A 13398-nucleotide genomic window follows, 5' to 3' on the forward strand; every position below is an offset into this window, starting at 1 on the left:
TTACGTTTATCTTTAGTCAAGGTCATTCCTATTTCCTTTAAACATCCATTCAGACAAATGGACACTTTCTCCATCCATACTTTGTTCTTAGCAACTACAACTGTATTTGTCCAAGTATATCAAAACTACTAGAATCGCCACCTCCTTTTGCATCATATATCTAGGATCTTTCATTTTATAAGCTACTTATCTACTGCTTTCATTACAAATGCAAGCAGTATTCCATTCATGTCTTATATACACTCCATTGCATACTTCTTTACTCAGCCACCCGTTCCCGACATTGTCACGCTTATTTTGATACGATGAAATATACTCTTCTAATTACCTATTCCATACTTCTCTGTCACATCCCTCAAAGTACCATGTCCTACTGTACCAAATGTCTTGCTAATATCACCTACTGTAAGTTTCACATCCTCCCTTTACTTACATCATCCACAATCTCACAACTAATAAATATATTATACTTTTACATATTATTCCTCATCCTTTCTTCCATTCCCCTCTATTACTCTCATAAAAAGAATGTTTAGTGTGATGGGTCTCCAACTTTATTATATTCTTCCATATAAACTGGAATATCCCACTGCAAAAGTCTTCATAAACAAACCCTACCTTCAAACATTCACTCAATATATTTACAAAATACTCTGTCAATCCATTAATTTCTTATACATTCCACACCCTTTGCCATCTGGGCCTGACACTGAATCAACATATTTCTTTTTCAAATTCTTCCTTTTTAATAAGTTTCCACACAGTATTTTTCTCGTTTTTACTCATACATATTTTCCACACACTCTACTATAATATTAATAATTTTTGTGTTCTTTTTACCATTCCTTTTACATTTTCCATCTCCCTCATTATACTAATAGCTTCATGGATCCTGGCACCAGAGAGCCAACTAACCATCACCCTTGTTCCTTATCCAGACTCACAAGCATAGTCAGTGTGCCTGATGTTGGGGTCACCATTTACTACAACATTTCTATTTCTACTTGTGTTTTTGTGACAGTAGATTTACAGTAAGCAGCCTGATGACTCTCTGGTGCATGTGAGGGTGGTGGTGTAAAATCTCTGCTGAACTTTTATCTTACTGGCTCTAAGTGGCTTGGGAAGTGACATTTTTACAAACTCAGCATAAGCTGGTTTGGTATGGCGCAGACATATAGTAATCTCAGCATAGGTTGGTTTGGTATGTCTATACAGAAGTGTGTGGGTAGTATACATTGCTCACAGTCCACCTCATCTGGTGACAAGCTGGCCTCTGTGTTGTGTAGACACTTTTACCTCTCACAGATTGTATCATGTATGTCAAGTAGTAGTTCACGGTCTGCATGCATTTGGGCATTTCTACACTGTCTAAAGAACACCAAGTGCTATGAGGTTGCCAATAAAAGGGATACAAGTCTTTTGGTTACCCATTTTGTCCAGGTATGTCAATTTCTTACAGGAAGTGTGCCACTATACATTTAAAAGACCGGCAAACAGTCAACCGATACAAGGACCTTAAGTGCAAGAGATCAGTAGGTACAAGGACTGTAATTACAAGAGGTCTCAACCCAGACTGTAGGAATGCAAGTAGTAAATAACTCTAGAAGTAGTTTAGGTTATGAGGAAAAGATTACATATTATATGGCTACTGTGTTATCGGTGATCATGTACAAGATCCCCAGCTTTCATAATGGCTGGATAACACTGACAGCCATTACAACTGCCAGAGTTTCCTGTTATGCTAATGTCCCTCTTTTTCTCTAACTGATTCCAACACCTCTACACTCTGAGGTTCTGGTTATACCCCCCCCCCCCCGCTACATCCAAGTTATGTGAGGTCATTTGCCGAGTAGGTGGTATTTGTCTGAAGGGCATTCCTAGACACCTGTACTACACACCATCCCATTTCCTCAAAGATGGAAGTAGTACAATGAGACAACACAACAGACTGGCTGTACTGTTCCAAAGTATTCTTTGAGAACGACTGAAGTTTCCACATGTGCAGTCTGGCTACAGGGCCATGAGTATACTAAAAAAGACAAGAATCCTAGAGGCCTCAGGGACCTCCCTGACTACAACTTCTGCTTCCGGAAGTATGTTTTTGAAAAAGGAAGTTATAGCTTACACTTTCTCCTGGGGTAGGAAGGTCCTGGAATACTGTGGTGCCCAGTGGTACCCTTAAGAAGGATACACACAGTCTTGGCTAGGGTCAGACTCATTAATGGCAAGTATTGAATGGGCCCTAATCTCTAGGAGCATTCCAGGCTATAGGCTAGAGCCTTCCTTACCTCTTTCCAGTTGTGGGTATAGACAAAGGGGCAGACACATCATCCATATCCCTTTCTGTTTTCTCCTAACAGCGTGGAAGGGAATACTGCCTAGTTCTTATGATTTTATTGGTGAATCCATGACGGACTCTACAATTCTCAACATCATGTTCAGCCTAGAGACAAAAATACATGATCAGGAGTTCTTTGGGAAACTGTCCACCACAGATGCATCTACCCTGAGGCCCCAAATATATGCTCAATGTTGGCAAACAGCAGCTATATTTTAGCTTACAAAGCACTACACACGAATCACTAAACAAAAGGAAGGGAGTTTTCCCAAAACTGTTACCTGAAATCCAGAACTCAGCAAACCTCACCAGACAATGGAAATGAACGGCACAAGATGCATGCATTGCAAACTGCAGAAGGAAAGATCAAATATAGTAAGTGTGGACAACCATTTCATACTGGAAGTTTTGTGACAACACAGAGGTGAAGGCATCAGCCATCACTGGAGGGGAAAAGGTTCTAGGCTTTGGAAGATAGACAGGATGTCTAAGCCTTCTCTATCAAATGAGAAGGGGAAAGATGCAAAGCCCTGGATGTCAGGCCAGATTTCGGGACTCCTGTGGCAGAAACCAAAAGTCAGCACTGTTGCAACAGACAGATGAACATGAAGTAATAAAATCCTTGGTATAATATTTCTTTGGGACTGTCTGGATGATTTGATCTGCAAATTAACTCTACTTAAGCTCTTTGAGTTTGGGAGGTACAAAGAGCAACGGCAGCATTTTAACACCTACTGCCACAGAGATGCCTGTTGATTATGAGCTGTGACACCCACCTATTCACTGCAATCCTTGTCAAGCCTAAAGTACAGGGAGACTGGATCTCCCAAGTCTCAACTGCGAGATGCAATGAAAGAAGTATTAAAAGTGGCTAGAAGTGTCCAAAACTACTTCAAGAAAACTGTCCCAGTCTGTCTAAATAAAAAGATCACTATCTTCAATGAAGAGGCAGCTGGCTAAGAGTGAAGTATTAATTATTAGTTTCAATATTCTGAAGATAACAGCACCTTACGAAAAAAAACTGGTTTGGTGCTACAGTGTGCGTAATGAACTGTTTTGACTGTACAGGATACTTACTTAAAAGCTTGTTTGACTTTTCTCCTACAGTTATGTAATTGTTCCTGAGTAGTACTGTTAGACTAAAAAAGGCTTTTGGCTATTCCTGGTTAGGGGACGCCATAGTGGAACTCCGGTCCGCTAATGATTGGCAGTAGATTTTTACAGTTCCGAGTTGCCAGCCCTAAGCCCAACCTTCAAAGAAGGCACACCCATTCACGCATGCACCTACCTGCATGTCTTTAAACGTCATTCAACTGCAGGGAGGACATGCAGACTCAGGCGTTCCATCCGAGAATTGAATGGGAGAACCTCTTGCTGTGAGGCGACAACGCTAACCGCTGCACCACCGCGGCCTCAGTAACAGTAGTACTGTTAGACTAAGGGTCCTGATAAAGTAAATCTAAGATTACTGTCTTTAGCGCTTTTACAAAGTTATCCCAAGTGCAGGGATGGCTGGCATGGGCCAAAGTATGGGGGTAGTGTTCCTCAAACTGTAGGTAGTGATTTTTTTTTTAATGGTGGCTGCTAAGAAGCAAGTGAAAGACATGGCATTAGCAGACCCAAGACAGCAGTCCCCTCTAAAGTTAAGATACTGAGTTTTTTTTAAATAAACATATCAAGCTAGTCAATCCAATATAGTCCACAATACAACTTAATTCAATACCATTCATGGTGTCTAAACCAGTGGTGGCTAAACTTTTCAACAAGTTAATAACCAGAAAACCAGCTACCCATCCACATCCCCTTTAGGTCAGAGGTTTATCAGAAGGGCTGAAATTTGACCACATTCACAGAGAACAGAAAATGAATATCATGATAACAGAAAACCATCCAATAGCTAATCTTACAAGGAACTGGCTAATCTTTCATGCTAATGCCAAGTGGGTAAAACATTTTATTTTGCAGCATATGCACCTTTTAGGTGGGTTTCAGTTAGCAAGAACTGCTGACAATTTCTAAAGCAGAATCAGGTAAGTACAGACAATGCTGGAGCAAGAAGAATCTATATATCCTACCTGCATCAATTCAGTAGAGACAAAGGAAGGCTTGGGGGAGAGGAGGTGCACACAAAATTTTCTTCCATGGTAATGGCAAACTACCAAGACAATGTTTACAGACTCCAAGTACACAAAAAAAAAAGAGAACCATAGAAATTTCTTCTGTGGTGAACAGGTTAACTTCAAGAATTTGAGGAAGAGAGAGTTTCTATCAATGTTTCTCAACTTTGATTAATTTAACAAAATCCACCAAAAACCCACACAGATCTAAAATATGCATGCTGTTAACACAGCCTGTTTCCTCTAAAACTCTCAATGCCCCAAAGGAAAGCCACAGAAATCTGTAATAATCCACTAGCATTCTTTCAATAAACCAAACAACCTGGATAGCAATGATAGAGGAATTATGCAATCTACACATCTCATTTCTGGGATTCCTGAATATAAAATATGCTGCTTTATGTCCATTTATCTGTTATCCAAGTAAGCCCACTAGGCCCAGATGGTTCACTACAGAACACAACTCATAAGTACTACTAGGTTAAGTGTACTGCTCAAAGTTGCATATATCTCAAACGCACAAAACAGAATCAAATTTAGGACTACAGGTTGAAGCTGAAAGCCTTAATTCTGAGATGAACTATCAAAGCCTTTATTCTAAATGATCACCATTTGCCCCATCTAAGCACACATGAATCAGTAATTAAAGCCTGGATGACAGCCTCTGGAATAAGTCATCCTTATGAGATGAGACTTCCATGATTACTGCACTTTTTCAGAAACAGTGAAGCTTTCTCTGCCTTGAACACAGTGAATACTGATGTGTAGGCTACTAGGAAATGCTTAGGAACAGATTGGTGAGGTCCAGATGTTGGATTTAGACAGAAAGGGACTTAGGGATCTGAAGTATTTCACTGCAAACATATCCTTTCTCTTCGTATATTATAAACAGAACTCTTGGAGGAGCAGATTTTTTAAATTTTCGATAGCTTTTTACTACAGCTATAGCGACTGAAGTACATGGGCCCAGAGCACTTCAGTTAACTTACATGAACAAGCCAAACTTAAAGATCATGTTAAAAAATGTGAGGCTGCCACTTGCTCCATAAAAAAATTGTAGAGGACATTCTTCTACCTCTGAATATTAGAATGTATGCTTTAAAGACTGTGTAGTCATAAATTCACTGATGAATGATAAATGATTTCTACACAAGTTTTTGCAGATTATGACTAAGGAAAAGCAAGATAGAAAGAATGATTACTGCCTTTCTTATGATGATGAGTCTGCATATGTAAAGAACATCGGGTGACTAGGAAAGAGAAGGGTGAATACAGATACACATCTATCCATAAAAGGTATTCTTGGAGATGTACTTTAGTACTACCTTACGGACTTATTCACCTTCATATTGCACCTAACACCACACTTCCTCAGAGAAAGCTCCTACCTGCAAAAAACTGCTTCCTATTTTTATGGAGTAACAGGAGGTATTAAGCACTTTATGACTCAAAGAGATGGCTTCATATAATATTCTATGTGCTCCATTTCGTTAAAATATGTAAACTGTCTCAGTAGTTGTGTACTACCACCTAGCAGCTAAAAGTCTTTAACTTTTTTCTCGATGATGGCTCTGCCACTTCATTTACTTTTAACTCCTAATAACAATATTCTGGCATACTACAGCCCATCCAAATACCGGTTAGCCACTTGTCATTTCTCAGTATATAGCATCACATTTACTCAAGTCCTGTTTTCAGTTTCCCTGCTTTGTACTTTTGTTTTAGCTAGTGTAACTGCCTTCTGTAAATTAAACATTTATGTCTTAAAAGAACTACCAAAATGCAAACAACCAGGCGTCATTTTAAAAAGTACAGTTGTGTACACTTACCATAAATGTACATGTTTGAGTGTATTCACTGTTGCAGTTACCACACTTGGGTCATCTGCCTGCAGGTAGCCCTCAGTCGGCCCGAATACCAGAGACTTAGTATTGCTGCGTCGGTTGCTGTCACTCCAGGACTGACATCAGGTCGTCAGGGGTATAAAAACAGGCAGCCAATGCCATTACATCAGTTTTTCTTCCCCCAAATCTCAGGAGCACCCCAATAGGGAGCTAAGTTATGGTGGAGGAAAACACCACCAGTAAAACGTCAATACCAATACCCCCTGAAAGGGGGGGGGGGGGAGTAAAAGACATACAGAGATTATAGAGAAAAAATAGGGGGTTGGAGGGAGGGAAACCAGGACTGCAACAGTGAATACACTCGAAAATCTACATTTATGGCAAGTGCACACAACTGTACTATATTTTCGTGTTTCACTGTTGCAGTCATCACACTTGGGTGGATTCCCAAAGCTGAAGAAGGATGGAGGCAGTGAAGAAGAGTTGGGGCTGGCTAGAATGCCCTGCAGGACTGCTGTTGCAAAGCCTGCCCTGGATTTGGAGAAGATAGGCAAATGGTAGTGCTTGATGAAAGTGTGCACTGAACTCTAGGTAGCAGCTTCCAGGATGTCCCGGGTAGGGACTCTCCTGAGAAATGCAGTAGAGGTAGATGCTGCCCTAGTGGAATGTGTTCTGACCCCCTGCGGGGTTGGTTTCCCATGGTGTTTGTAGAAGAAATGGATGCAATGTGCTATCAATTTAGATTGTGTTTGCTTATAAATGGCCTTGCCCTCTGCCCTGTTGCAAAGCTGACTAGTAACTCGTCTGATTTTCTGAAGGGCTTAGTCATACCCAGGTAAAATCTGAGCTGTCTGTGCATGTCCAGGGACTGCAGGATCCCTTTCTCCTTTATTTTGAAAATTAGGGAAAAAGGTTGGCAAATGTATGGATTGACTGAGCCACACTGGACACCACTTTAGGCATAAAGGAAAGGTTTGTCCTGAGAGAGACCTGTCAGCATGGAAAATAATGAAGGGTTCCACAGCCATAACTGCTTGCAGTTCAGACACTCTTCTAGCTGAAGTGAAGGCTAGAAGCAATGCTGTTTTCCAAGAGAGTAACTTTAAGTCTGCTGACGCTGCAGCCTCAAAGGGTGGAAGTGTGAGCTTTTCCAATACAAAGTTAAGGTCCCAAGCAGGGGTGGGTGCTCCCCTTGGAGGCCTTAAGTTGTCTGTCCCTCTCAGGAACTGCTTGATAAAAGGGTGCGAGAAGAGAGGTGGCTCAGTGTTGTAATGAGCCGAAATGGCTGAGGCATGCATCTTAATGGAAGAGTAGGACAGGCCTTTGTCGAGTAGATCTGCTAATTAATCCAGGATTAAAGGCAGGGAGGGCAGAGTTGTGTCCTCTCCTTTAGAAAGACTCCAGGAGCAGTACCTTTTCCACTTATACGCATAGGATTTCCTTGTACTGGGCCTTCTGGCTTCAAGAATGATGTCTTGCACCTGTTTGCTTAGAGCAGCTGGGGTAGGATTCAAGGGATAAGCCAGGCTGCAAGAATTGGGGTTTGTATATGCGTATGCAAAATCTGCCCCTCCTGCTGAGCTAGACAGGTAGGGTTCTGGTGTAGGTACCATGGTGGCACCAATGTCAGGCTGCACAGGAGTGGGTACCAGTGCTGGCGTGGCCAGTCCAGGGCAATCAAAATTGTCCTCTGTCTGTCCTGTCTTATTTTGAGTAATACTCTTGGGAGAAGGTGTAGAGGTGGGAATGCATAAATTGAGAGATTTACTCACTGAAAGGATAAAGCATCCACTTTCCAGGCCTTGCTGTGACCGTTCTTGGTGCAGAATCTGCTGAGCTGGTGGTTGTAAGGGGGAGGCAAAAAGGTCCACCTCTGGGATCCCCCATTTCTGAATCAGAAGGTTGATGGTGCTGGGTTCTAAATGCCATTCATGTGGGTCTAGGAGATTTCTGCTTACGTCGTCTGCCAGTGAATTTTGTTTGCCTGGCAGGAACTGAGCTTGTAGATGGACTTGCATGTCCCAAGGCCGTGTTCCAAGGGGCCATGTTTAACCTGCAGAGTGGGTAGGAATGGGTCCCCCCTGCTTTTTGATGTACCACATTAACTGTGGTGGTGTTTGTTTTTATAGAAGTTGTCCTGGAAAGAGTAGGGATCTGAAAGTTGTCAGGGCATTCTGTACAGCTAGCACCTCTTTTTGGTTAATGTGCAGATGAATCTGACTTGTGCTCCAGTGGCCCTGAATGCACTTGCCATTCATGTGATCTCCCCAGGCATAGTTTGATGCATCTGTAGCTAGGGTCTGGCCGGCGTGGGGTTGGGTAAAGGGCAGTTCCTTATTGTGACGGTATGCTTCTGCCCACCAAAGGAACTCTGTCCTTATTCAGGGTATGATAGGAATGACGGTTTCCAGGTCCTCAGAATGTTGCACCAAAGACTTTTTAAGTACCATTGAAAATTTCCTCATATGCAGTCTTGCATATGGAATTAAAAGTATACATGAGGCCATGAACTCTAGGGCCAGCAGTATTTTCCTTGCAGATAGCTGGGTTCTGGTGGCCATTTGTTTGAAGTAGGCTGTTAGACTTATTTTTCTGAAGTGAGAAATGACATCTGGGATGTTGTATTCAAGCTTGCTCCCAGAAATACAATCTTTTGACTGGGTACCAGTTTTGATTTCTTTAAGTTGAACCCCAGGGAAGTGAGAAGGTTTTTCACAAATGTCAGGTGTTGAATCAGCAATTCCTGACTATCCGCTTGAATCAGGCAGTCGTCCAAGTACGGGTAAATCTGGATATTTCTCTGCCTGCAGTATGTAACGGCTGGAACCAGGCATTTTGTGAATACTCTGGGTGCAGTGAATAAGCCAAAGGGAAGTGCAGAGAACTGATGATGCATAGATCTGGCCCTGAAACATAGATACGTCCTGCATGACTCTCTTATAGGGATGTGCAGATAAGGCTTCTTTTAAGTCTAGGGTGACTAACCAAGCATCCTTGCCTAACACAGGTAAAAGCTGTTGCAGGGTAAGCATTTTGAATTTTGGTACCACCAGGAAGTTGTTGAGATTTGAAAGATCCAGGATTGGGCGCCAGCGCCATCTTTTCTGGGTACCAGGAAAGGTCTGGAATAGAATCTTTGACCTATCTGTTCCACTGGAACAGACTGAATAGCTCTGATGGAGAACAGGGATAGGATTTGGTTTGCTGCCTTTGCCCAATGGTTTGGAGGAAGGGCTGGGAACCCTCTTTGGGTTGGCAGTGAGTGGAAGTAAAATGTGTACCCCTGGGATACAATGTTGAGGACCCATCGATATTTTGTGATGGACATCCAGCAGTTTTTTGCATGAAGGGCAAGTTTTCCTCCTAGGGGCGCAAGCAATTGGGCAGAGGTGGGGAGTGGAGCAGAGAAGTCATTGCGAGTTTTTTCCATAAGTAGGTGCTTACCGCTCCCTGCTTTGGGGGTGGGGGCACTCCACTGCTTAGATCTCTGCATACCCTAAGACTGTAGTCTGGGTGGTCTTTTTCCCTGGGTCTAGTTTGAGATGGCCTGGAGGGGTCTGGAAAGGGTCAGTGTTTGGAGGGGCAATGCTTACTGAATCAAGGAGGTTACACGTGTAAGAATTCTTTAACAGTCTGCATAGACTTAGCTTTTTCTTCCATTTTTTAAGAACCTCTTCTGCTTTGGTGCCAAACAAACTGTCCTTGTTCAAAGGAACGTCTAAGTAACTTTGATTTGACAAGGTCTGCTCCTTGAGCCAAGCATGTCTTCTTGGTACAGAACCACTGACTGCTCCCCGCAAGAAAATTCTAGGGCATCAAAGCCACATTGCAAAGTATGCTTACTGACTTGGCTTGCAGAGTGCATAAGCTCCTACAATTCTTTATTTTCTGCACAGTCTGTAAAGGTTGCTACTTTTTGTTTAATAAGTTCCATAATATGCTGCTGGTACTTCAGCCTGTGAAACTGACAATTCAATGCCCTAATGTCAAGAGTTGCAGAGGTATATACCTTCTTACCCCATTTGTCAAAAACTCTGGAATCCCTGTCCGAAGGGTTGGGATTCTTGGCTGTAGTTGCCTTGATAAATTTAGGCCCCTGGGAAATTATCTCTGGGTCAGCAGTAGGATTCTTGAAAAGAAATTTGAGTGTCAGGTACTCTGTAGTACCTGTCTGGTTTCCTAGGGGCAGGAGGTAAAGTATCAGAAGTAACACTGGATTCCATAATAACATCAACAACTTCCAGGAATGGGGGTATTGCTAAAGGTCTGTGCTGTGGCAAATCTAGAAATTCGCTGAGTCTCTTTTTGGACTGAGGACAGTCTTGGCATTCCCAATGGAAATGCTCTCTTATGTAAGGTTCCACCAAAATTAAAATCCTCTGGAGGGGAAGCAGAGGGAATGGATTCCTCTGCCTCTGAATCCTCATAAGCAGATAAGGGCATGTCTTCATAATCAGATACCTCAGAGTCATCAGACTCCTGGTCTGTTGAAGCTGCAGGGGACTGGTCGCTTTCTCTTAGCAGGGGAAGGCTGACTTCCCCTAATCAGCATAATAAGGTCTTCTGCCATTCTAAGCATTTGTCCCTGTGGCAAGGAAGCAGGTGCATGCGCTTTGATCTTCGGTTTTCTAGGTGTAGCGCTTACTCTTGGGCTTAGAAACTCGGTAGTTTAAGACAAAAATGAAGTCGTCGGTTTGATTCGAACAACGTTTGTGCGAAGAACTGCCTCAGAAGCCGGTGCCTGCTCAGCAGCTCCGGACCCATCCAAGGTAGAGACATCCGCAGGTTCCATTGTTGGAGTCTCGCGGCTTTCCAAATGGGTCTCGGTAGAGGCCTGCGAATCCACTGAAGCGGGCATCAGGGGCTGCAAAAGTGCCTCACTGAGTACCGATTGGCGACTAGCTTAACGTAAGCGTAGTTGGCAGCTTTGGACCTGTGTGGTCTGTCTTTAGCCTTATGTTTTTTCGGAACATCGGTAGTCAGATGGCTTACCGAAGCCATTTCGGAATACGGAGATGGAGAGCAAAAGAATTTAGCACAAAACTGACAGCGAAGTACGTCGTGGTCTGGGCCTAAACAGGTGACGCAGTAAGAATGAAAATCTCTGTGTGGTATTTGCTTTCCACAAGCAAGACAATTGTTAACTTTTTCTGACATTGGTTACAGCAAGAAAAAAGGATCCCCAACAGGGTACTTAGCTTTAGAAGACTTCAGCATTATTCGATTCGTAAACGAAAACTCAAGTAGCGGCCGACCGGCATTTGCGAACTGCTTCTGCTTCAGGCTCCTCAGCAAGAATGACTGATGTAATGGCGTCGGCTGCCTGTTTTTATACCCCTAACGACTGGACGTCAGTCCTGGAGCGACAGCAACCGACGCAGAAATACTAAGTCTCTGGTATTCTTCTGAGGGCTACCTGCAGGCAGATAACCAAAGTGTGATGACTGCAACAGTGAAACACGAAGAACATCATGTGTGCAGCATGGCACACATTCTTTTTAATGCAATCAGGCATACGACTTGTACCTAACCCACTAATCACAAAGCATTCAGAGCAAGAACAACGCACCAAGGTAAAACATGTTAACTTGGAATCCTTCTCAGATCAGAATGAGCTGCCTGTTAAATCCCCTTGGTCCCATAATGATGCCTGTAGAAAGAGAGTGAATTGAAAATACCTTGGTATGACCATCTTACCTTAGGTTTGGTTTCTTTAGGTGTTAAAGTTGACGGTCTTGCTACAGTAGAGGCTGGGCGTTTAGCCGTAGAAGTTGATGATGTAGCTGGTGTAGGACTGTCAGTTTTTTTATTTAAGGTGGAAGCAGAGGACGTGGGACGTCTGGGGGTGGATGTAGATGGCGGCCTTGTTTTGGCCACACTGGGCTTTGCTGATGAAGTGGCTGTGGAAGGCTTGATTTGAAATGCAACAGCAAATTAACACACATATTATGAGCAAACCAAAAACATGGGCAAAAATAAGTGCAACAAAATGCGACAGCGTTAATGTAACAAGCCAGCATAATGCTTTACAAAGGCCACTGAAACTCAAGTTCACTTTCTTAATTTAAGTATATAAAAGAAAAAATGCTTTATCAGAAAACATTTTTTTAAAATTACTGATCCTTCTCATTAAACTATGAAAAAAATCAATCCGCAAAATAAATAAATGCAGTTTTAGTTGAGCAATTTCACACACTCACCCTATGTAATACAGCAGCTTAAAGCTCTTCATTATGATGATTTTTCCCCAAACAGTGTACAAGCAGTGACATAAAAACAATTCTGTTCTGTACATGAGAATTATTCTATTACAAAAGCTAGCAATAGGACTTGTAAACTAAAACTGGGTGCTTGGAAAGTTAAATGATTCTTAGCTGTGCATTTACCAATTCCAACTGAACAATTTCAAGCAGACTTGCTTAATACATTTAACCAACATGTGTTCAACTCCGGTAGAAGGTGTCAGTCTCTATATTAGATACTATAAGACAACACACCTTGAAGGATTCTATTACCAAGCAGCTGCTACTGCAGAATGTATGCCTGCAAAACAAGTATTCCAGTTTTTATGAATGGTAGAGGAATTTGGTTCAGAAAAAAACACAAAAGAAACAAATCACACCTTTGTAAACCAACATTTTCTTTCTTATTTCTAACATGGATGGGGCGACACTTCCCAACCTTCAAAATCAGCTAGTTTGAAAACGTATTGCAGTCCATGATAAGGAGAAAACAGTTGTGTAAGAACTTATTGTAACAGGAGAAGTCTGAATGAATCACGTTTGCATTATTCACCACTTGTGGGAGATATCCTGCCAAGGATACACACATCTGACAGGCATACCAAATTGTGGGTATGTTTGGTTGCTCTGTACATCAGACATGCACTATGAGCAAAAATTTGAAGCTGTGCACAATGGATGTACACACTAGAAAAACCTAAGGACGTTCTTGTCCCAGATTAAATCGGATAGACACCAAATTTATAAAAGGAGACAAACAGAAGGAAGAAATGTAACAGTGGACTTGACTTTATCCCAATAACAGGGGGCATAAAAAAATGGCAAGGAGGGAGGAAGATCATACTGCAACAGTGATT

At 42.3% G+C, this 13398-nt stretch overlaps 1 protein-coding gene across 1 annotated transcript in view; it reads right to left on the reverse strand.

Moving 5' to 3' along the window:
• The window catches only part of LOC122797232 (nucleoprotein TPR-like), a 1117229-nt gene that overhangs the window by 337038 nt on the left and 766793 nt on the right, over positions 1 to 13398 (reverse strand). The window contains exon 7 of the mRNA XM_044066070.1: positions 11997 to 12209. Within this exon, the coding sequence (XP_043922005.1) occupies positions 11997 to 12209 (213 nt within the window). The remainder of the gene's footprint in view (positions 1 to 11996; positions 12210 to 13398) is intronic.

This window comes from Protopterus annectens, chromosome 3.part0, assembly GCF_019279795.1.
Source record: "Protopterus annectens isolate FY-2018-M chromosome 3.part0, PAN1.0, whole genome shotgun sequence".
Classification (NCBI taxonomy): Eukaryota; Metazoa; Chordata; order Ceratodontiformes; family Protopteridae; genus Protopterus; species Protopterus annectens.